The sequence below is a fragment of the Copidosoma floridanum genome, unplaced genomic scaffold, assembly GCF_036245765.1.
Source record: "Copidosoma floridanum isolate Cflo_tuat_1 unplaced genomic scaffold, Cflo_Japanese_pri ptg000021l, whole genome shotgun sequence".
Taxonomy (NCBI): domain Eukaryota; kingdom Metazoa; phylum Arthropoda; class Insecta; order Hymenoptera; family Encyrtidae; genus Copidosoma; species Copidosoma floridanum.
The window spans coordinates 22,125,223-22,151,026 of record NW_028321898.1 but is presented as its reverse complement, the minus strand read 5'-3'; the positions used below and the strand labels follow the sequence as shown (position 1 = coordinate 22,151,026).

Genomic DNA, 25,804 nt, shown 5'->3' with positions numbered 1-25,804 from the left:
AATTAAAATCGTAATACAATACAATATAATACAAGATTGCGCCTTTTTGCGATCAACTAAGTACAATTAATTATCAATAATGATTACCTAGAGCGAATAAAAATTAACCGTAATAATATCATTAAAATATATAGATCTCCTAGTCAGTAAACAACGTTTTTTTTTTTTTTATGTATTTAACTGTAAACTATTCATAAAATACATTTTACTACAAGAATATAAATTAAACGGTGTCTTGAAAACAAGTCGAAAAATGAAAGAACACAACGATGATCCTCAACGTTGACGATTGAATGAAGGAAAATGATTAATATTTTTGTTTATCGTGTAGCCTATCACTTCAGCATTTATACTCTACGAAAAATTGTACACTCGATTCGGTTTTTCTCGTTCACGTCGTTTTGCAAATAAAGTTATTTCGTATCAAAGCGCGTATTTCCGTTTCGAAAAAGAAAACAAAATATTATGGAGTTTTTCTTTATTTCTCCTAGATGAGAAGTATACCCCTTACTATCTCGTTCGTCGTATATAAACAATTTTTGGGCGGGCATGTTTTCGCTGCTTAGCACACTTCTTTTCGTTTATTTTTTACTATGCCATACGTACTGCGCGGTTTCATTATTTGCTGCGGTACATATTATCTCGTTTTAACATAACAGCCGTTGGAAGCATTTAGGATAGGTAGTAGTAGTCTCTCTGTTACATTTTCTTTTTTTTTTTTTTTTCTCTCATTTGAAAGTAAATTGCACCTGCTTCGTATTGTACATAACATTTTCAAATGTATTGCTCGTTACTGTAAGTTTTATGTACGTTGTGTATATTGTGAGTTATTATTTTATTTTTCACTAACGCTGCGCCAACACAACTTTCGTCGTCTTCTCTTAATTCGTACACTTTTCATGGATCTATTTTTATTTATTAATTTTTTTAAACGTAAATTGTAATCGTATATAAATGGTAAAGTAAATTCTCGATTGCGAATTTTTTTTTTCATTGAAAACTTAATAATTGTTTTTATTTGTTTTATTGGTAATAATATATTTTTCTAACTAGCAGCCTCTTTTGATTAATGTGCACTAGTCTCAACTAGTGTTGGCTCTAACCTGAGCGTTTTAGGCATATGAACGTGATAATATAGTATCTGCTGTTATATTTAAAGAAATGTGACAAAAATACCCACAGACACTTTATTAAAAGTAAATCATTTTATAAAATTAAAAAAAAAAAAAAAAAAAATTGTACGTCATAAAATCGGTAAATATCATAAATTTTATTAACATTCACGAATTAACGTTTTAGTAATTGAAATTGTGATAAGAAAAAAAGAAGTCCTGTGAGCATCAGTCAATGGTATATTTTGCAACACTTTTAGGATTTCCTGCTCTGCTGGCAAAATTTAGCCATAATATTCACCATAGCATTAATATACAAATTCCTTTCTCTCGCTTGACTTACACGTTAATGCTTATGTATTTTTTTGCTTGTATATTTCTACTACCTCACTCATCGTACAAAATATAGTTTTTGTTTGGCGAAGAAACAAAAAAATTAATCTAACATTATTAGGCAATACTGACGTTTATTCCGCCCTCGACTATACACAACGCTAGGCTTTTATTTTTTTTTAATAATAAATTTTATATCCTACTTTTGATTTATATTGACTTTAGGGGTGTGGGGCACTGCCTTATTCAATACTTGTGATCTCCCAAAGTTTTATTCTCAGTATCAAACAGGACTTTTTTTGTTTATTCGTAACCCGCAGTTAAGGGCATCAATCGTAAACACAGCGAATATCATATATAAACGGGCCATTACTTCGTGTTTCAACCAAATAACAATCAAACGCGCGTAAAGTTGCCAGCCGCATAACAAGCTATATAATTAATTAACCCACAACCTCGTGAATATATAATGCGAGCGGAGAGACTTGGAAGACTGCGTGGCACTGTCAAGACTCTTTTTGCGATCGTGAAAAAAAAGGGGGTGGTCGCTCCTCCGTTTGCGCGTCAAGCGAAAATAAAATCCCGCGTGGCAAGTAACTTCGACTCGATCAAAAATTTCGTGGTCAAACAAATGACTCGTCAAAATTGAACATAGAGACCCGCCACTGCGTCCCTTCTCCAACTTTTTGGCACAAGAGTATAAATATTACGTATCGCAAGAGGAAGGAAAAAAAAAAAAAAAAAATACGGCCCAGTGATTTCCATCGAGTCGTCGCCAGTGCGGGGATAAACAAAAAAAGAGCGACCCCTTCGTGGTGTGCGTTTACAATGGTTTATACATATATAACGTGTTTAAGTACAACAACAAGCCGAGGCCCGACGGGCTCTCGCCCTTTCTCGATTTCACGCGTCATCGACTTAACAAAAAATACAAATACGCACCGGTGCGGCCTTCGGTATCGCGTGCGAGTAAAAATGACACGTGCATTTCGCCGAACCCGAAAACAAAGTAATGATGATGATGATGATGATGATAAAAAACAGAAAGAGAGATAGACACAAGGGGTGGGGGGTGAACGGATTTATCTGGCGAGGCAGCAGCGGCGCGACGGCGACGAATCGGACAGCTCCCTTGTGGGGCTGTTACCACTGCCGGCCGCTCGATTATGCTGATGATGGTGGTGCTGGTGGTGGTGGTGATGGTGATTGTGATGAATGTGATGATAATTGTGGTACTCCGGTAGAACGTAACCGACGCTCCGCCAGTGTCACGGGGGAGACTTTGGCCTGCCGAGCTTCTCCTGCATCACCTGCTGCTGCTGTTGCTGTTGTTGCTGTTGTTGTTGTTGCTGTTGCTGGTGGTGGTGGGAGGCGTGTTCGTTGGCCACCCCGAGATCGGTACTCATGAGGCCGGTGTTGCCATTCTTGTCGACGACGCTGCTCGTGTGGACGGGATGGAAGTATCGCTCTGCAAGAAAGCCATTATCAGAGAGTGCGGCGGGGGGGGCTACGGATGAGACTTTATGCGGCCGTAAAGACGATTCGCGGGACGAGGAGAAAAGACCGGCGCGTTAAAAGCTTTCCTGGTTACGTCGGTCGAATGTCATTACGTGCCGGATCGAAGGGGGGGGGGCAAGGGTGGCGGCGACGTTTACGATAGCTCGCTCCTTGTATTTCCCCGTAGATTTTAAAATCCGCGCAATTTCCCACGCGGCTCGTGCCCAAAAACTCAAAGACCCGCCCTGCCCCCTCATGAATTATTCAGCTGGGAGGAAAAAAAAAAAAAAAAAAGCTGTGTGGATGTATACGCACCCTCTTCCATGGCTGTGGGCGGCTCGCTGGCCGTGCCGGCTATTATTGGGGCGATCATGTTGTAATCGTCCTCGAGGTTGATGAAGGGCGCGGTGTTCCAGCGGGGCGGTATGTTGGTGACGGGCGGCCTCTGGGTGGCGACGGGCCTCGTCACCGGTGACGTGAACAGCGACAGGTTGGTCGGCGATATCACGCCCGACATCGAGCCGATGCTCGGGTACGTGAAGATTTGCTGGAACGGAGGGTAAAACTTTGGCCCTTTATATCTTCGAACTCTTTGATTGTCCATTCGTTTGTTGCCCACATCTTTTTTTTTTTTTTTTTTTTTTTTTTTTTTTTTTTTTTTTTTATATATTGTAATCCTGCGTTCGATGTACACGCGAGAAAAGTTAAATCCGCTAGCAGCTCTCAAAGGCAAAGAGAGATTTTCCTTGGGCGCGTATCAATTATCGTTTAAGCCACTTTAGCCGCGTTTCGGCTTACACCCGAAGCACATTACGGTAAATACTTTGAGAACTCCTATTTAAAGTTTGCTACACGACGTTCAGATACGACTCTCCCTCCGTCCCTTTTCTCTGCTACTACTACTGTTCTCTCCGGAGCTTGATAAAACACCTTCCGAATTTTGCACTTTCCAAATGTTCAAGCGGCCCCGCTCAACTTTTTAATAGATTTAATGAAAATCAGCACAGCTTTCCCGGTTTGTATAGTTTAGCAGCTCGTGAACGTTAAACCAGCCGTTAGTCGTAAAAAAACTTTTCCCACAAAATCTTGAGAATTCCAATGCTTTTCTTACATCGTTGGAACGATGCGACATTGAGCTTAAAAATTTAGGGGGAAACTATCACGGGTCTCAAGCTCACCTGCCCGGGTTGCGAGTGGAAGTGCGCAAAGGTGTACTCCCTGCTGGTGTGGGGCGCCGCGACGAGGATCCTGGCGGGGCTTTTGCGTCCGTTGGGGTCAACGGAGCTCTGGCAGGCCAGTCCAGCCGCAGCCATCTGATCCTGGGCCGTGGATCCATTGCCGCCGAGGTCCGTCGGGTCGTTGGTAACCGCGGCAGCGGCGGCCGCGCTAGTGGGCGACGAGGCCGTGGGGTTGGGTGGCGAGTTGGCGCTGTTGGCCGTAAGCTCGCCCGTCGACCTGATGATCGCCACTGGCCTCGCCATGGGCGCCGGTGGTGGTGGGGGCAGCATCGAGCTCGGGTAATACTGTGAAAACTTTGGCACGCCGGAGGAGCGCGGGCCCGCGAGTTGCGTCTGGAAATTGCACGCCACCGATCAACCCACACGAGGCCGAGCCGTCTCGTCCAATCGCCCCGGACCGATTTCTTTTTTTTTCTTTTTTTTTTCCATACTTTTCTCTAACACTTTTCAGTAAACTTCATTCAAAGAACTTGTGTATACACGAGTTTTACGAAGAAACAAAAATCGTTCAGGGGCGAGTGGACAACGACAATCGTCAGCTACTACAGCTAAGCTGTCGCTTGTGACACTACTCAAAAGTAGTTTATTGCAGTTATCGCCTCTATTGACTTATACGATCACATCTCAGGTGCTGCCGCTGATGCCGAAGGTCAGTACCAAATTTTCCAGCATGAAAGCATTGGATCTTATGGAAACGGTTCTATCTTAATTAACTACAATTGTATTTTCATGTAGTAATTTATGGAATTAGTACTTCTTACACTATATTGATATACTTTATCTAATTCAAATTATTTTCGAGTGATTACTACATTCTTTTCGTTACATGGTCAAAATTAATTCTGTACTAGCCTGGCGAGGTTAGTCAGTTACGTGCCGTTTACCTGAAGAGCCCCATGACCCTTGTTTTCTTGTTCTTCTGCTGATTTGTTTTTTCTTGAATAATTTTTTTGAATAAACTATTCCAATACCTTGTAATAAGTACGACTTTCATAAACTTCCACATGAAAAATAGAATTGTAGTTAATTAAAATAGAACCGTTCCCATAGATTCAATGTTTCCATGCTGGGAAATTTGGTATTAAATACTAGCATTGACAGCGCCACCTGAGATATGCTCGTAGTCAAAAGAGATGACTCACTCAGGATAAAACAAATGAAAAATGAAAAACATCAATAAATAATAATAATAATAATATTACTTAAGTAGTTTGAATGGTCCTACAAGCGACAGTGAAAGCAAGCGTTCGGTGCCCGAGGGATCAGACGCGGAAGCTACCTGGGGTAGTTGCTGAGTGTTCTCGGCCTCCTGACAGACGAACGTCACAAAGTCCGAGAGAGTGTCGTGGCCGTTCTCCGGATACTTGACGACCCCAGCGGTGCCCGGATGCTCGGGCTGGTAGTAGGCCAGACTGGACATGCCTTGGCCCGAGCCGCCGGCCAGGCCCTCGTGCGGCGAGTGCAATCCTGAAACAACAACAACACGCAAAACCGGCAACCGGCAGGCGTTAGTGCATGGACTTTGGGCAAGCCGGTGATGTGTGTGATCGTCGGGACGAGCTTGGTTTTCCTCCTTCCCCTTGAACACCCGCTCAGAGCAGATACACGCGTCGATTGTTCCGCGACTTGGAGTCAACACAAAGTCGACTATTTTAATCAACTCCGATGTAGACCCGCACTCGGGTTATTAAATTTGCTTTTGCGACCAAAGAGAGGAAAAGCAAGACTGGAATCTGCATTACCGAAGAGGTACGTAAATTTAACGCACGAGCTGTGGACGGAAAATTCACGGCAAAATAGGAGCAAACAGAACATAAAAAAAAAAAAAAATATCCTCCATAGCAGTGATAATAATAACAGTGATGAAAGGGAGCAACAACGAGAGTGAGGCTGGACGGCGTTATCGTTATTAGAGGAAGCGAAGGGGTCGTGTTTTTAGCGAAGGGCAGCAAAAGAGAAAAAAAGAGTCATGTATTCCCGTTTGCTAAGTCGGATACATATGCATGATACGTGGGCCAGCTTATATACGCGATGCATAATACATAACGCAATACATACATATATATACATATAGATATATGCGCGTGTGTACCACGAGTAAGGGATGGTGGAGTACTCCAAGCGCGAGAGAGAAAAACACACGAGCATATATGGAGATGGATGTTGGTATACGTACGCGCGAAAAGTGTGCACCGTAGCGTGTGCATGTGCTTTGGCCACTTTTCTTTCTTCTTGCTCTTCGTGCACGGGTGTATTACACAGATGCTTTAAACCAAGTGCAGAATGGGAGCACACGGTACACACGCGAGTATTAATATTTTTCTTTAATTTTAATTTTCGGTATGGACGGTAATGCACACGAAAAAATTAACGAATGTGCACGCGTGCCGAGTGTTGGGGAGGCAGGCAAACTCCAAACTCGCCCGATTGTGACTATGGTACCACTCAAGCTATGGTTTGTGCGTCAAAAAGTTGTTTATTCATCTCAATTTCATGAATTAGGACTGCCCGTCTCGATTGGTCATTATTTTATTTTGATATATACATACACCCGAGCTTGTATATAATACATACATTTATCGTATAAATAGCCCGGGTTTATGTATATACGTACAGTTAGTTTGTAGTAGTGCAACGACAAACATCAAACAGCAAAGTAACAACGTTCAAACATGTCAACATCAAAACATCAAAGGTATAGGTATATAATAATAATAATAATAATAATAATAATAATAATAATAATAATAATAATAATAATATATGTATATGTATAAACACATTGAAACATCGACATAAACATTATAATTATAGTGATATATAGTTATGTAATTAACACTTAATATATAGTCATAGATATAACATAGATATTCATGTCATATGTATATATAGTTATTCATATATATGATAAACAACAACTAACATCGCAACAACAATATATAAATTTTATATATACATGAGCGTACGTGGAAGAGGTAGCATTTTTATACATCATGTATAATATATCACATAAGGGGAGGGTGTATAAAGGTATCGTATCATATCATGTATATATAGGAACATGACATAAACTTAATTATGTGAAGTCAATCCATCGATTAAAAAAAAAAATTTATAACAGTTGTAATAGTAGTAATGATAATCATAGTGAGAATATTTAGAAAATTAATCCATCCAGCATACGACATACCCAGAGCATTGACCGTGTGTGAATAGTGAGATAATATCAATATTGTGCAACGGTGATTTTCATCAACTCTGCATCAAACGTCGACAAATTACTGATTGTTTTTGCTGGTATAAAAACACACGTTTGTCGTTGAACGACGTTTGACGTAGAGTTTCGATACATTAATACAATAGATTTTATCATGTAACAAATATATAGATTGATAAGGTACACAGACAACAGAGTGTATGAATAAATATATACAAATGAACAAACATAGAGAACGAGATACGAATGGACAGACAGAGAGTGGTATCGGCGTGGATTGCGCGAGAGGTAGCTCGCCCGTCCGTTTCCAATCCCTGCTTTGGAAATAATAAAATTCGGGCCACGCGCGCTCGTACCACCCGAAATTTCGTTTTAACGCTCGATTTAACGGCGTACATTTAGCGCTTTGCTCGTGAATATTAACGTCATTGGTACAACAGACGGACATATTTTACGCACGAATTGCAATGTTATTGTGGCATCGTTACACACATGATTCAACGGTACCTGACGTGCGTCCTATTAATTATAAACATCATTCAAACGACGCGAAACAAAAAATCTGACACGTTCATTCCTCGCATCGACCATTCCCCGATAAGAAGAGTTTAAGAGAATCACCGGCTAATCTCCGAACAACTTCCAACGGTAAAACGCAAAAAAAGTTAGCCGGAGCTAACCATAGACAGTCTTATTTTCCACAAGTACATTTCCGTACTTTTCGATAAAGGCCCTCCCGCCCCCGACGCCTAATCCCTCCGGCCGGCATCGTACACAGCAACATCTCCACTACATACACACATACCCAACAAAAGCGGAATCGCCATTTCCCGTAATGTCCCAGCAGCTTCTTATCAACCCTCGCGGTTTTCCAACCCTACGGAGTCCTACTCGCAGTGTATATATTACGCGCTGGATGTATAGGGGTTCAGGGGGGGGGGAGTGATCTGGGAAAACTAACGAGCGTAGCGTACAGGGAGTACACGGAGAAGACGCTTGTCAGGAGCGCCTCTAAGAAACGATAGCATCGCGCCAAATACAATCGTGCACTTATATTATCGTGTAAGTATATATACACATACCTATTACGCATAACACCAACATCAACACGTAAATATATTTATAACACATATATAGGGGGGTTAAGTGAGAGAAATAGAACTGCAGGCGGTTATATGTATAAGTTGTACAAACGAGCAGAGAGAGGCATAAAAACATACACATTGTCATATATCAATACACACAGAACATCTGCACGTCTATGTACATTCGTATGCGTGGGTGTGGGGGTAGTGAGTGCTATTATCGGTTACACCGTGAGCGAGCAAGGATGGCTGACATGGTGTTCGAGTATTATATAGACATAGAATGTTGCAAAATATCAAAATCTAAAACATACACGTGTGACGGGCACGCGATTTTTGGCGTATCCTCGTCGTGACCGTAGTTGCAAGAGCTACTGCTGCACCACGTTATTAGGGGTTGCTACTTATTATTTTTTTTTTTTAGGAGGTTTCGATTTTTTTTTTTTTTTCACTACAAAATTCAAATAAATGTTCATACATTTTACGTGTAGATTGTACAATAGTAGAAAAACATTTATTGCATTGCATGGCAGTAGATAAATGTTATACAAACATGTAATCATCATAAATATTTTTTTCAAATTGAAAGATAGATAGAAATAATCAAAAATAACGTAAAGACGCGAGGACGAAAAATTCAATTCATTGGTTGCAACAAAATGTGAATATTTAATGGCGGTTAATCGATACGTTTTATGCGGTACACACAAACAGCGAGCAATAAAACATCTACACCCCCACTACACAGACAGAGAGATCCGAACCTCTTGTATCGCGGCCAAAAGAGTACTTATATATATATTTATCTTATCTTATCTTATCTTACTAATATATAAAGCAAAGTCGCTAAAACCGTTGTAATCGCTAACCGCGAAAACTACTGAATCGATTTTGCTGAAATTTTGCATACCGATTCTTGACACTTCCTAGATGGTTATAGTATGGTTTTTATCTTGAAAAATTTAATAACAATAGCAAAAATAAGCTCAAAGTTTTGCAAAAATATGCCAGCTTTTCACTTTAGTTCAGTAGGATCCACTAGGTGGCGTCGACATAAAATCGAAGCTACCTGCAACAGAATTGAATAAGTATGGTCACAGTAGGCCGGAGCATCGCAGAAATTTCTTCAATCGTCTACCAGCAGTTCATCAAACTGAATCGAGAATGTAGATAATCGTCGTGCAGCTGGGTACCCTGGTTACCGACGACGCTATTCTCCAACAGGCAACTAGGCAAGTAATCTAGGTCTACTATCACCTTGAACCTCCTAATAGATTGACGAGTGCAACCAATAATAAATTTATTCCAACCGATGATGTCTCCGGTGGAGTTCCAGGAGACGTGTCTAGCCAGAGCATATCCTGCTCCAATCCTTCAGAGTTATATGGCCTTACCACAATCTGGCCTGGTGCCGTCAGAGAATTTTATACTCCAAATGTGAGCCAGGGAGAACAGCCCTGAGGGGCATGCGCAGCCATAACGGCTTCCTTCTCAGTGGTTGTGTCCCCAACGGCATCCCCACATTTCCCTGACTAACGATGAGCAGTTGATGATCCGGGGAACAACCCAAAGACGAGATATTTTTTGATCAGTGGCGTACCTCCCTCATGTACGGTCTCCGTCCACATCAGAGACTCCGAGGGTAAGAATAAAGCTACCCGCAGATGGCTCTCCATCATCAAGAATAATAATAAGGAATGACTGGAAATTTTACCACTGGCCCTATTCAGGGCCAATGTAAGCATTTACGTTCCCTACTTAACCATTAATCTCATCGGTCCTTTTAAGGACCATCTAAGTTGAGATTTCCTTGCCAACAAATACGTTTTTACTTCGATTTCTGGAGACGATTCGTCAACTATAAAAGACTATGTAAAGCCGGCCACTATTAAACCAAGTCAGTCATTAACTAACAGACGTCAGGAGCAGAGTTGTTCGTCGCAAGGCTGGGAGCCCCGGTGACCGACGACCCTATATTACCCTCTCGACTCTAAGAATTCAACCAGGAATCACCGATCCTCTCCAAGGTCTGCGCTGGGCGAACCTAACAGCTATGAAGGGAAAAAAAAATTTGAGTCAACGGGAGTCTCCAACGGGCAAGCATCACGAACCAATCTCTACTAATCTCTCCACCTTGGATCATCAAAACAACAAAGTCTGCTAAAAAAAAGGTGCTTTAGACACCAACTTCTTCGACGTTATATCAGTATACGTTAGCAAAGAGCACTATAACTAGCCCCAAAGCTTCGGACTTTGTAATTTTTCACCCGATCAGTCTGGGACTTCAACAGCAGGCTGGAGTGAGAAGATCACCCTGAGCTATCCAGACAGTCACAATTGCTGTAAACTTCAGTCAAGAAAGAGTTTACTTAAGAAGCTCACGGGTCTTTTTTAGGGCCATCGGACGTTGAACTATCTTGCCAACAAATATATTAGAACGTAACAAAGTTGACAGAAAACAGCCTTTAGGGGTCACAAAAGTCGTAAGTATGCCAATAGCCGCAAGAGGGTGCATTAGAAGAAAAACTTCAAATGTATCTAATGAATACGATTTTAGGTGTCAAGAAACTAACGCGGAATATTTATCGAGGTTAGAACAGCAGCGTCAAAATCGACAAATACAGAATCCATTACGTGAGAGATCAGCTTTTCATTGAACTCTTACAGTAATCTCTTAAATTTTTAAAGATCTAAATTTATATTTTTAAATAAGTAGAAAATGTATTTTTATTTTTGTCGTAAAAAAATGTAGGGATTAAGCTCCAGGACTTTGTTGCCCTGGTAATAAAGTTGTGAAATAAGAGAAAAAAATTTTTTTTTTAATTTACATATTTTGGGAGTTTTAAATCTTAACAGCTTCAAAAAATAGCCCTTATCATAAATTATACGAGAGAAGCTGCAAATTAATGATTCCTTATAGCCAATGATGGCATAAGGAACTCACGGTACATTTCAGCATAATTATATTTTTTTTAATTTTTACAGCTTATTATTTGACCAAATAAACTGTATGGATTTCGAACAAATATGTATTTAATAAGAAGATTTTTGTTCTGAGAAGTGTCAGGAATAAATGCAAAATTTTTAACTGAAAACGTTTTACATAACATGTCAACACACTACGGTGTTCTATTTAGTAAGTCTCGGGCGAAGCCGAGACGGGGGGCTGCTAGTTCTTTTGTATGCAACGAGGGTGTTTAAGCGAGTAGTCGTAATAATGTCGTGCTTCGACTATCAACTCGTGCTCATATATATATATATACAGGTATGTGTGAACACATCGAAACAGATTATGTGTAGGGAAGAGCAGTGGAGTATTGCTAATGTACAAAAATAAAATAGTAGTGACCTCGACCATATCTACATTATTTTGTTCGAGCTTTCTTTTTTTTTTTTTTTTTTTTTCATTGATAGCACAGAGAGCTTTGTACGTAATTCAAAAATTTTTATTTCAAGATATAATTTAAAAATCTCATCAAGCAAACATTTACATCGATATATATAAGTGTGTGTATAATAACAATCAACATCAATAGACATTTAGAGAGCCGGTGTGTGTGAAGTATGTATATTATATATAAATCGTGTTTACACGTAAAACATACATAGAGAGGTATGCAAATAATATCGATATAGATATACATATAGATAATAATAATAATATATAGATAAGATACAGGTGTACAGTATATATAAATAAAGATGATAATAACATCATAACCAGTCACAAAAGAGAGTACCTTATAGTTGACTTAGCGAGCTTCTCTCTGTGCTCTGGCTCAGACTGAAACAGAGATATCACGCGCAATTTGCAACGTATTAGTCACACGTTTCATCATTTTGCCATTTTTGGCCACTACATGTTTTTAACATTATTCCTTATCAAAACTCTTCGTATTGTTTAGATAACGTTTTGATAATGCAATTTCATTCGTTTTGTTCCCTGTGTTTTTTAGCATTAATTTTATGGAGAAAGTAGTACTGATTGTAATGTATACACTATACACTAAAGCGCCGGGATAGCATGATGCACACACTCTAATTTCTAACACCAGCAAAGTTCGTTCGCAGCATTGAGTAATTACTGATGATGCACGTGAAAAAATGTTTTTCGTTTTTTCAGCATTTATTATGTTAATATTATACATTTTTTTTTCACGTGCAATCATCGCTGTTATACATTAGCAAGACAGGATGTACGCACGCTTTTGTGAGTATTTTTAACTATTTACTTACATGAATGCCTGGGTGAGCTCAGAATGGGTCTATCGCACACTGGACAATTATTGGAGAAAAAAATGAAAAAAAAAAAAAAAATAAAGACAGACAGTATCATAAAAAAGAAACCCAGATGGATGTTAATTATAAGTATTTGTTATTTAGAAAATATTAATCAATCAAGCATCTTTGGTCACTCATATTTGTTAATTACGACAAAAGTAGGGAGTTATGGAAAAAATGTGAAAAAACAAAGCCAAAAGTCCTTGGAGGCAGCAACATCGCACCAAACAATTTCTCCGTTGTCGCATCGTTTATACCTCAGCTCGAAGGAATCCGAAACTTGCACCCTTCCCCCCCCCCCAAAAAAAAACTCCGATTTCAGATAGCTCAATTTCCATCGCGTGCACGAACAACTTTTCGATTATCAACTACAAAGGCCCTCCCCCTCCCCCCACCTTTCGAACAAAACTCGGACTGAGAAATACGGGGAGGCGCGTGTGAAAGATAGAGGGGGAGTTCTGTGTTTGTTGTTGTGCACACGGGCGTTGGTGTAACTCGGTTTGATTAGCGAAAAACAGCCAATGCGCAGGCAAAAAAAGTGCCCGAAAACTTGCAGCACGAAAAGCAGCGGCGGACGGAGGAGCAAAAGTTCGATCGTAGAAATAAGGGCCCTGAAATTTCCGTCGGCGAAATATTCGAGGCATTCCATTGTCGGTTTAATCGAGTTGACCCGAATTACGAAGCAAGCGCGAGATAGCGAGCGCGGAAGGAAGGAAGGCCGTATAATTTTCGTGCGACTCTTTCCCCAGGACTCGGCATGACGCGTCTCCCCCTTCCCCGTCCACCAAAGTGATTTGTACTTCGGCACACTTGGCCTCGTTGCATTGCCTCTTTCTTCCTCTTTTTTTTTTTTTTTTTTTTTTAAGCCCTCCTCCAAAATAGGAAAACTTATTTATTCGCAGTTGTACGCCATTCTTTTTTTTTAACCCCACCCCCCCTTCGGTGAGGGGGGCGAGAGAACGAGAGTATTCCTCCTCTCGAATGCAGGAAGCGAAAATGTATTTTTACGACAAAGTTTACAAATGTGTTTCAAACTAAGAAGTACAAAAATTGGACGGCTGCCCGGCCGTACATGCCCCCGCCGTTCGCTCATTGGTCGGGGGGTGGGGGGGGGGCTTCGAGGGAACGAAAAGGAAAAAAATCACGAGAGGGAAGCGGGAAATAAAAAAAAAATCAAGTGTATTCCCGCAGCGCGCGATGTACAGCCTTGCCGACGAATTTTCGCGAATTTTACGGTTTGTTGAGGAGAGCCAGTCGCCCTAGCCCCCCCCCTCCCCCGAGATACAATTGTGCAAGTGCGAGCTGGGTGTGCTGAAATTTCAAAGTGGACGTCGTTGGAGAGCGGAAGCGCTAAATTGCCACCAGAGCGATACTTCATAGGCTGGGGGGGGGGGGGCTAAGTACCTCTCTGCGACACATTCTCGCTCTTCCATTGTTCGAATCGAGCAAATGGTCCGTACAAGGATTCTCCACACACGTGAGGCACTGCGCCACTGATCGAATCGACGATAATCCGCTCCTCTCCTGTCGATCCAATATTTACCCCCCTGCCCTCCCCCCCCCCATCGGGAGATACCAATTAATAAAAAGCCCCCCCTCTTGCGAGGAGAGCAAACAGCACTTTTGCCAATCCAACGGGGGAGGCTTAATCCCCGATCCGAAATTCCGCGAGCGCGCATCCATCATTACAAATCAAATCATGTATAGAAAGAGGCTTATATACGTGTGTGTACCTATACATCGGAGGTATTAGAGCATAGGCCGGGGAAAGAAAAATATTTGCGCGCTCGGCGGGCAACTCTCCAAAAATCCAACATCCCCCCCCCTCCTCACCCTCCACTCGCTGCCTCATCTTCTGTTTTCGTTTGCACACAGAAAGAGAGCGGACCCGACAACACGAGCTTTTGCGTCTGTATCCCGAACTTGAACTTCGTATGGAGGGTTGTTGTTGTTGTCATTGTGGTGGGTTATGAATATTGTATGTACATGTGGTCTTGATTGACTTTATTCTTTATTTCCTCCCTGGTGAGGGGGATGGGGAGGGGGTATCGTAAAAGTGGATGCAACGACTTACCAGTTTGCGAGTGCGGCGAGTCCATGCCGCGGTGGCCGCCTCCGGTGGGAGCGCCGCCGTCCTCGGGTCTCAGCACAGGCGAGAAGGTTGGGGCACTCGACACCGAGACCACCGGGCTCTTGTCAGTCTTGTCGTTGCGTATCAGCTGGTGCACCGGTGGCGGACCTGCGGACGAAAAACCGGCTGCACGGGGTGAAAAACGAAAGCAAAAGAACAACAACAACAAAAAATGAGAGATCTAAGGTCGATCGGTAAATATAGCGCCCCGGTGGCCTCAGCTCGACTCGCGTCGTTAAATCGCGTCTCTTTGAGCATATAACGGGTGTAAATCATCGGGAGATCCACGCGCGGCTACGTAAACAAGCCTTTTTCAATGGGGCATGCATATATATATACGATTAAAACAAAGCAATGCTCGCGTTAAAATTTTTTACGCGCTTTGCAGAGAGTCGCGTGATGCCGCTCGATCCGTGGAGGGGGGGGGTGAAAATTACCAAAAATAAACATATACTTAGACATACACGGAGAGGAAAATCGCAGCCTAGCTCCCACCGACTAATTTGCATGGCTTCGTATAATTACCGGGCAATTAGAGCCTCCTTCCAGAGGCATCGGGGAAAAACAACATCTTGCCACCGAACGGGTAGCCAAGTGAGATAAGGTGTATATGTATACAGTACACCACACGGAGCACACAGAAGTAAGTACGAGGGATGAGAAAAAAAAAAAGGGGTGGAGCAGTAATTGAGGGGCAGTAGGGAGGGGAGACTTACTGAAGCTGGCCGCAGGCTGTCCGTGCTCGGTGGCAGTGGCGGCCGACGGCGGAGTGTAGCTGCTGCAGTAGTACGGTGGGTGCTCTATTTTGATCGCGTTTATTTGAGGCTGCATGTCGCTGAGGTCATGCAGGATGGACGCTGAAACACACGCGAGAGAAAGAAAAAGAGATAGAAAGAAAGACAAATGGATGAGCGGATGAGTTGGGTGTGTTCTATGCACGTGCAATTGTGCTTATATCGTGTTGTACAGTTGGTCAAGGGGTGATGTTGGTAAGGCGAACGTGCAAGCAACTCGTGCCATTCTCTCCTTTTGTCGTCTATGTTTAAAACCATGAAGTCACGAAAAATACAAATTAAAAAAAAAGATAAGAGGATTCTATTGGTCTTTCGATTGTTTTTTTTTTCCGATCGACTCTCGTATGGAGAATAATTTAAAATCAGGGCAAATAGAATCCATTCAGTCGCGGCGAGAGTCAAAATACAGATCAGTAAATCAGCCATCCTCGTTACGGGCGTGATAAAAGATTTGCGATCGCCTTCGGTGATCATAACGTATACACACGAGCGTCTCTCGAATCCAATGTAGCCCATCCATCGCGAGATATCAAGCAATTTGTTAATAGGCGTACAGTTATTTTCATTTACGGCTGATTTTACGCGACGACGGCATTGCCCGTCTGACCATACATGGTTTGTACTACTTGCATCGGCTGTCAAATGGCCGCGCCGATGAAAACTTTCGAAACGTGTGTTACGGTATCCACCTCGTTTGTAACAATTACAGAGAAAATTGTAAAATATATACTTACTGATGGTGTGCAAATGTAAGGTAACTATGGCACGTTTCGAAAATCTTCACTCGTTTAGCGTAGGATGCTTTCAAAAGGCAATTGTCCTACGGTGCCTTTCGAAAGCATCCGCATGTACGTATACGTTTATGAACTCAACGTTTAAAATGTAAAAGATATGTATACGTCCGCGAGGTAAAGTCACACGTATATTTCAAAGGAGAGAAAGACACTGCGGTTTTAAAGAAGAAGATGAGAAAAAAAAAAAAAAAAAAAAAAAAAAGTGGTAGGAGAGCAAAAGATAAAGCAGAGCTTCGTCATACATGATACATAAAAGTGATATCGTTTGTGCTTGGTGTGTACCTTTTGAAAGCATCCAGAGCTCCTTCGAGCTGAAGACGCCGGTCGCGAGGATCGTGTCGTTGCACACGACGCCGTTATACAGCTCGTGGTAACCTGCACCTGGGAACAAATACACACGGGCCTCGATACAATCGATAGACGATCCTCGACCCTCCGCGTCTTGGCCCCGAGGCTGGCTTTACGGTGCAACGGTGTATATATACGCGCGGGGCAAAGCCACCGATGCTAGAGATAAGATGTCGCGCGGAGATATATGTATATAAATACACAGGGTGGCAGCGGCGGCGCCCGTTTGCCGACGGCCGTCGCTTCGCGATGTTTTGCTTCCTCTCGCTCCACGCATTACTCTGTCTAAGTTGGAAAGGATTGCCGGACGAGGAGGGCTTCTTTTTGTTACTATCATCCATCCAAGAGCTAAAAAACATCGTCCCGCAAATCGTTGTCAACTTGGGTTGTGCACGGGATGTGTGTGTATATACGGAGTAAAGTAATTTGAATGAAAATAGATCCATGGAGATCGGGAGGAAGGCGAGGAGGGTCGTTGAAGCGATTGTCGCCACTCGATTTGCAGATACACATATTTTAGCTCGAGGGTGAAAAGTAGGGGAAGGGGGAGGAAAACGCAATATGGAAAGTGTGAAGGGAATGGAAGTGTCGAAAGGGGCTTGAGAGGAGTTTTATCGATGGACCTCAAGGCAAATATGTCAGGAGCATCGGTGCAAGAGGAGACAAGTTTTTTCTCTCGGGAAAAAAGATATCTGTTTAGAAGAGTACACGCGCGGCATGGGGTCCGGGGGGGAAGCTGAGCAAAAAGAGGAAGAAAAAAAAAATACCCCGATGGAAGCGAGATCGTCGTTCGCGAGCGTCTTACGGCATTTCGGTGATAAATCTTTGCGATTCCGGTGCTATTTTTCGCTGGTGCATGTATATACATATATATATATACACGTACGTATACGCGTACAGGGCATACGGATCGGCCCTTTTTTTTTACTCTTCTCCCGATTCGCACACACTTTCGTACCTTTTCGCCGCCTCTCCTCCTCCTTCGACGCATTGCAGATACCATTTAAAACTTCTGGAATCAGAATGAGAAAATAAAAATAATTAAGTCCACGTGTTTAACTGTCCAAATTTTTGTTTGTTTGTTTTTCTCAACAAACGGTGCACATTTCATTTTCAAACCACAATGGTTTCTTCAACTGCTCAGCTGACGCAATTGTCGATTAACTGTTTTCATTGTAATTTTGGCTCATCCAAATAAAAAAAAAAAAAAAAAAAAAAACATCCCTAATTACAATTCAGAGTACTTTTGTAAACTTCAAAGACCTCGCACCTCCTCCGCGCCATCAACGTCACATCTCTTTCGAAATCCTTACTTTAAAACGGCCCAACGCACAGGCATCTTGTAGAAAAAAAAAAAAAAGTGGAAAAGCTGACCGAGTAAGCAGTAAAGTAAGTAGGCATACACACGCGGATGGAACCGCCAGCACACGACCCGCGTCTCGTTCGTCAACGAGTGTGCGATGACGAGAGTAGAAGCTCCGCTCCTCTACAAGTATAAATAGCCGACGGACATATCTTGTACGCCCCTGTGCATATACAAGCGCTTCCCCCTTCCTCTTCTGCTTCTTCGGCACGTCGTTGATTTTCTCGAGCTGCTGATGTCGCATCCGTACCGGCGATTTCCCACCCGCGCCCACGTGGCCGCGATTCGCGAACGATCCTTTTTCTCCCTTTTCGTTTCAAGGGGAGGGAGAGAGATGGAGATCGTATCGTTAGGCACGAGCTTGCGGATCTCTCGGTTAACGTGGAAAAGTTCGGTCATTAAAGCCCTGTAGCAGAGCTGCGGTGACTATACCGCGTACACGTGGGGGCTCTATCTCCCCTCGCTAGGCGATGCATGGTCATTTAGTTTTATCTACTGGAACGTCGCAATATGCTCTCACATTCGCACGACACTCGTACGCGACTCCTGTACTTGTCTTGGTTTGAAAAAAAAAAAATAATAATGTGCCAGACTCTTTTTTTTCAGTGTCAAAGTGACAATAATACTCAAAAATACAACGCGCAACCTTCGATCGAAGCTAGGAAAGAAGGGGGGGGGGAAAAACCCCACGAGTTTTCGTTAATCATTCGTCGCAGCTCGTATACATTTACGCTCAATAAATCCCCGCGAGAGTCGAGCAAAAGACCCTGAAAGTCCACGCGCGCTCGTAAAGATTAAAGCTCCGTCTCTCCTAAAAAGAGAGCAAGATAGCCCTCCCCAACGACGACGACGGCACGCCGGCTATTATTATTCGGCCAGTGTAAATATATTAATCTTCCGCGTTGACTCTTCATGCGTGTGTGTTGGTGATGCGCACAGCTTTTGCAACTGCATTTTCTTCATACCCCCCTCATCCTCCCTCCCTTCGCTTCTTCTCACTCGAGTGCCTCTTCCGCAACGTGTATGTATGAAAAAAATAGCTCGACGGTTTTGGTGTCCCGAGGCGTGTGTGGGTCGATGGCAAAAAACATCGAATATCATCCGTCTCGGGAGACTTTTCGAGAAAAAGGTCGACCCCGCACCTGCGCGTCACGCGAGCTTAATGCGTACAGGTACATAACACGGGTGGGCTGTCGCGAAATCGCTAATTTTCCGACAGCTGAGCTTAAAATTATACGGGCACCGAACAAAAATCGATGATTAAGAGCTTGAAAAATCCCTCTCTCCAAGCGGAGTGCTATTTCGGTCTCATTAAGATTAAGTTGATACAAACTTTCGTGCCTCCGCGGATGCCACGCGATTTATTTCGGAGAGCGTATACTCGTGTAGAGATACTTCTTTCGTTTCCCGATCTATTTTTTTCCGTACAACTGTACTGTATACTCTATTTGGAAAAATGTACCCCAGGTATATCTCGCAAGCCAAGAGCCCGATTAATCTTGAGCTCTAGGGGACCAATTTAGCATCCCGCAAAACAGAGCGTTTCCCAGCTAGGAGCAATTAGCGCACGTGGTACTTTGCGAACACCCAAATAAGTATATATATATATCAGAGCCCGATCGCGCGTTCCGAAAAGGAGGCCATTGATGGCGAGGCGACTCGCGAAGCCCGTGTCTCCTTTCTCGTACGAAAAGCACACACTTGCAAAGGTGTTTTCCAAGGGGGCGTTTGTGGAATAACAAAAGGCGCGATCGGTGAAAATGCATCGCGCGCACCTCGCCATCGGCATTTCAGTGCCAGTGCTGAATTAATTCCGATGGCTTATCTGTTTTACGCGGGCACGAGAAATCGACGTGCTTGTGGTGCGCGCACACCGCTTATAATAGTGCCTCTTGGCTTCCTTTTTGTTTTTTTTTTTTTTTTTTGAGCTGCTACGATGCGTTACATATAAATCGGTAGCAACGACAATTTACACTTTATCGAGAAAGCCGCACGTTTAGCAACTAAAAATATTGTACTGAGCGAGTGGTGGCTTCGTAGTTACGCGAAACCCCGACCACAGTGCAGGGTAACATCCGTTTCAATTATAGTCTCGCGAACCGCGTCCCCGCGCGCAGCGGTCGGCTATTTTCACTCGTTCTACTTGGCGGTTTTCTAATTATCTAACTAAATTCAATTACACCGGCACTCGACAACATTCCAGTGCACCATTAAAAACTCGTCGGCGACATATTTCCAACCAGATTTTCAATAGACGCACCACCATCACCTTTATACCTACTGCATCAAGTACAGCTTGAGAACCTTCCTTAAATTAGAAAGAAAAAAAAAAAAAAAAAAAAAATCAAGATTCAACGGAGCGCGAGGGGGCCCGGAAACTTGACACGGTTAAATTAGCGTACGAGCGCGCGCTCGCGAGGAACAGAGAGTACCCGTACGCACGGAAGTGTCAGGTGCGCTAACGTCCGCTGACGCGTATTTTCCGGAACGCAGGACCCGCGCCTTAAAAAATCCCCTCCGCGAAAGGGAGCCCAAATTAAGCCGGTTGGGTGCCAGTTGAGTTTATACGCCAAAACGTGGGGGGGACTTTTTTTTTCAAAGAGGGACTTTTTGGTGCATTTCTACCTGCTATTACGGGCGCAGCGGTGGCGATTAATTATGTGGAACTCACGCGTGCCCTGGCAGATCTGAATCAAGGGGTTTCTAATTCCGGGACCGAGGGGCGGAGTCTCGCTGCACGCATCTTTTTACTGCGGGTGTTTGATACTCTTCACATTTTTATCCGGCCAATATCGGTAAACTTGGTTCGTTATTGACAATGACGCTCCTTTTTTAACACTTGAACAATCATTTTTAAATGGTAAGTAATTTTTGTTGTAAGAAAAGTGAATTTTATTGTTTGTAGAATAGAAATTACTGTCCAGAGTATGGTAAAAATTAGGTTGGAAAAAGTAAAAAGTCCCTAAACGACGGAATGACATCAGATTACCATTCTAGCACAGTATAATTTTTTTACTCTCAGTGTACTTCTAATAACAGACCACGACTGTATTTTCCTATACATATGAATGATATGTGCAGGACTGGAGTTTAAACAGGGTAAAAGAACGCAGGGGTAAGATGATTCAGCAGTAGGCACGCCGTCTCTCTATTCACGTGACATGTGTAGGTAAATATGAATCGTGGGGTGATTATCAGCATAATGTATAGTTCGTAGCTCAGCCTCTGAAATGTACAGACTAAGAACCAATATAATGTATTCCCTGGCAACGTCAAGGCCAACACGAAGGGTAGCGGAGTTGCGCGCTTGAAGCTCCCGAAGTTATATTTAATGCTATACTGATGAAAGACGCGTCAAACACGTATTTTTATCGACTCTCAAACCTACGAGTTATATACGTGGCGTCCTATGAGTGGCAGTTATTAATTTCGTTGAGTAACGAAAAAAATAAAGTAAAGGCCGACCGTCAGTAGTAACATCCATGACGAGTCAGACGAAAGATGTTTTCTACAAAAGAAAAAAAAAAAAAGAATCAGATCATTGCCAAGATCCAAAGGCGTTTATCTCGGGTCACGCGTTTTCACACGTGTACAGGTACACCACGTGTATGATCGTTAGTACCAGCTGGCGGGCAAGTCTTGGCGTCGCGTGCTTTTTTGTTGCTCTGACGCCTCCTGGATGCCAATTTTTGCGACCGGCCGCTCGTAAACGTTGGATCGCGCTCTCGTGCAACTGCCAAAGCGCCGGCTTCAACTAGAGATACCCCACACGCACGCCAAATTTCACGCGAACTTTGAACCGCTGGTGATGATCTAGCTGTCGAAGATTCACCAATGATCCACGCGTTTCCAGAGCTAATAAGAGTCTCAGTGGCAATTCAATCGGTGTACGGAGAATAGAACTACAATAATTTTTTGAGACGTCACTTAATTACCCCCTTCTTCAAAGTAATTTTTACCGTAGTGTTACCGTAAAAATTACTGTATTAATCTTCTCCATGTGGTGCATTAAAAGATGAATCCTCTTTAGACAATCGATTGGATTGTTTCCTATCAGGTACACCCGATTGATTTGATGTCATTACCCATTTCGTAAAAACACGCAAACACTTAAACGTCCATCTTGGGTTGAAACAGCCACGAGTCTGATGCGAGATGCTCGTATTGCATCTCTCGTTTTGCAAAAATCCATCGCGACATCCAAGTGGAGCAAACCGATCGCGAAAGCGAAAGCTCTCCAAGGCCACTCGGAAGGTCGTCATCGCCAGCCGGCTGGAATTTGGAAGCGGCGCAACTCGCGTGGGCGTAAAAGCGTGTTAGCCAGTGGCAGAGCGAACGTGGGTATGTGCGCACAACAGCTGGGCTCAGGGCCATGCCTGGCATGGGGGGACCGAGCGAATTGGCAGCCGTTCCCTCGCGAGACTTTGAACCGAAGCCCAAATAACGCACCAACTGTGCGCTCAATGGGGCCCGCTCGTTCCCTACCAATGAATGAAGCGACGCGCCGCTCTCCTTTTCGTTTCCTCGCGAGTTCGTTGGCTCGAGCAGACGAGAACGAGTCCAAGTCCGCTGGCCAGGGTGTTGTTGTTGTTGTTGTCTTGGGGGAAGCGGCGACTCGAGCCAGGAGCCGGCGGACCACGTGGGGGTCCTTTCGGGGTACACGTGGCCACGAGCGCTGGCCGTGCTTTTGATTGGCAAAGGAGCGGGCGTGTTATTTTTGGCAGAAAATACCATTTTTATACGCTCACCGTATTAACGTGCGGCTACCTGTTGAAAGCGTCGTGTGCGTTGGGCCACCTTTATTTATTTCCCCCCCCCCCAACATTTCTATATTTAGTTCCGTTCGCGCTTTTTAAATTGGCTTTTCTCCGCAAAGATCATGTGAATAAAGTATGAGACGTATAGAACATACCGTGGCTGGTTATAAAGTTGGCGAGGTAGAGATCGAGTTCCCGGACGGAGACGTTGATGTGGTAGGGGTTGACACAAAGGCCCGGCTGGGCGCACTCGGCAGTCTTTTCCAATCTCTCCCCGTCCGTCGACTCCAATGGAATCGCCTTGAAGAGGATCACCATCACCAAATCCAATCTCCATACCTTTTTCAACAAACAAAAACACACCATCGTTATTATTGTTATTATTTGTTTTTTTTCCTTTGTTTCTCCTATGACACCTTACAAATGGAAAAAAGAAAAAGTTTCCACGCACCTTGTCGGCTTGCCTGAGGCAGTCGATGCGCCGCATCTTACCCTTCTGGTCAGGATTGCTGAGGACGCACATGGCCGGCCTCTTGCCCGTTATGCTCAGGACAAAGTCTTCCCGGTACTCTTGCGTAATGTCCTTCCGCAATTTGCCCAAAAGCCGCGACGCCCATTTCTGTTTCACCTCCAGCTTTTCGTTCTGCAAAATTGAACATTTTCAGGTCATTTCTTCCTCCCTCCTTTCGTTATCCTTCGACAAAACACTTGGCGAGTTTAATTAAAATCTCACATTATAACTGGGGACAGCCAGGGTCGTTTACACCCCCTAAAAGTTTCGTACGTTTGAAGTGTTTCAATTTTGCTTTTCACTAGCACCAAGAGCGACTTTTCCAGCTTCGAAAAAAAAGGAGCTACCGATTGTTGATACCTAGAGCGAAATAGCCATAGCTCAGAAGGACAGGCACGACCAGCGGAGAAAGCTACGATCGATTTTTCCATACCCCCCCCCCTCGATTCCGTATTCTCACCTCGAAGAGCGCGACGTCGCGCATACGTCCCACATTGCCCACGCCCGCGTACGTATGGGCATCCACACGGCGATTCCACACGACCGGGTCTGCAAGATATCGGAAAAGCTTATGCAGTGCACGCCGGATCGCGGGGCCGAACGCACTCCAGCTGGAATACACAAGCGCAACGAGAACTCGGGTCCTTGAGGAATGCCGTGGATACCAGGGGAGCTTTATGGAATATGAATGGCAAGTTCACGCCAGGATGAAGGGGGACGAAAATATCTAAACTCTATACTGCTTTGGTATGTATACCGCAAAGGAAAATATGCGCTCGGGAATGTGCACTCGGCATGCAAATCCATCGATTCTCGGTATTATAATTAGCTTGCGCGCGTGATTTAGCAGCCAATGAGTGGAACGGAGGGCCTAGTGCGTTCCGGGAAGCTAGACAATCGGCGCCGACGATCACGCGCACGCTCGTCTCGGGCGCACTCGTTGAATAATATTCGCGCTGCCGTTCGTTGAAAAATTTAATAATCCCCTGTATACGCGAGGAGGGGCCAGCTCAGACGATTCCGTAAGCAAACTTTGGAAGCTCGAGGGAGATAAAATCAAGGCGCAAAAGTTCCCGAGCATCGAGAATTGCAAATAGAGCCCTACCATCACTACTGTATGTATGTACCACGTGCTTGCGCATACCTACGACCGCTTCATTATGCAACGAGTGTAAGAGGGGGGAGGAAAAGCTTAAAATTACGTTCCATCCTGCGTATACGTAGGGTAGTAACAGTTACGCGAAAGTTCGGGCGTTGCGCGTCCGGACGACGGGACGAGCCTTCCAGCAACAATGGCAATTCACCTGATGCCCACCCGGATGATTACAGTTGGGTGTATTATGTACACCTGCACACGTGCCGGGTGATGTTTGGGGGAAAAGAACAAACTTTGCCTAAATATCCCCCAACACTATTGCGAGCTTTTGTTGTGTATATACAGGAAGGACAACCGTTTACGTCCACCTCACCAGGGGCGTTAGTTTGCTTCGTTTGCGTATACACCGTGTGTTTTGGCCGATTGATTTACCGGTCTCGATTACGGGGGTATATCCCACTTACGGACGAACGGTCGAATCGCGTGTCCCAGCACCAAGATTCCACGCGATTGATTGGTTTTGCGTCTCGATGGGTGAGCACGTACGTGTGCTCGTATCACGTGGATCATCGGGAGTGTATGGATACGTGCAAGAGAGAAATTGAAAACGATCCGCCTCGCCCCTTCAAACGAGTTCAAAATTCCCGCGCCGTCTCCGGCAGACTCACCGATAAATTTCCTTTCTCCGCGAGAGAAAGAAAAGAAAAAAAAAAAAAAAGATAGAGAGAGGCAAAGGGCGCCCATAATCATTTCTCCCGGACGACTCGACCGTCCCGGCTGCAATATTTATATAGCGTCGCGCCGGCCAGTTGTACACTCCTCCTTCGCTCCTTTTCAGCGCCTCTATCTGTCCACCTCCTCTCGGGAGAAGATTACGCTTTTCAGATCACGCCCGCGACCTCTGCATTTACGACGCGGAAGCTTGCGATGGCACGGACGTGACGCGAATAATATCGCGCCGACCCGATGAAGAGAGGAGCGAAGGAGAGGGGAAAAAAAGAAGAAGAAAAAAGAGCGGGAAGGGGACAGAGGCCGCACATCGCGTGTAGAGGAGCGGCAATTACTTATTACGTACAAAGAGGCCCGTAATTACTTTTCGACCTGCAGTTCTCTCACTTTGGGCTGCTGACATCACTGGCGCCGCGGGACGCTCGGCCTAAAGTTCGTAGGTACTTGGAGTACCGTTGGCTACAATCGGCTAATGAACTTTTCTTCCCTCATTTTACCCCTTCCCTATCCTTCGAAAG

At 43.9% G+C, this 25,804-nt stretch overlaps 1 protein-coding gene across 7 annotated transcripts in view; it reads right to left on the bottom strand.

The window, feature by feature from the left end:
* Window positions 1–704: 704 nt before the first annotated feature.
* NfI (Nuclear factor I) overlaps window positions 705–25,804 on the bottom strand; it is a 51,930-nt gene continuing 26,830 nt past the window's right edge. Inside the window, exons 3-12 of one of the 7 annotated variants that reach the window (XM_089594619.1) lie at window positions 23,402–23,593; window positions 23,106–23,289; window positions 17,789–17,842; window positions 16,764–16,863; window positions 15,611–15,771; window positions 14,838–15,002; window positions 5,460–5,647; window positions 4,121–4,513; window positions 3,258–3,489; window positions 705–2,913 (exon numbers count right to left, since the gene is read on the bottom strand). In XM_089594619.1, the coding sequence (XP_089450745.1) occupies window positions 2,714–2,913; window positions 3,258–3,489; window positions 4,121–4,513; window positions 5,460–5,647; window positions 14,838–15,002; window positions 15,611–15,771; window positions 16,764–16,863; window positions 17,789–17,842; window positions 23,106–23,289; window positions 23,402–23,593 (1,869 nt within the window). In that variant the 3' untranslated portion in view covers window positions 705–2,713. Of the gene's footprint in view, window positions 2,914–3,257; window positions 3,508–4,120; window positions 4,514–5,459; window positions 5,648–14,837; window positions 15,021–15,610; window positions 15,772–16,763; window positions 16,864–17,788; window positions 17,843–23,105; window positions 23,290–23,401; window positions 23,594–25,804 lie in introns of all 7 variants that reach the window. The other 6 variants (XM_089594620.1, XM_014359235.2, XM_014359236.2 and 3 more) reach the window with 6 other exon arrangements.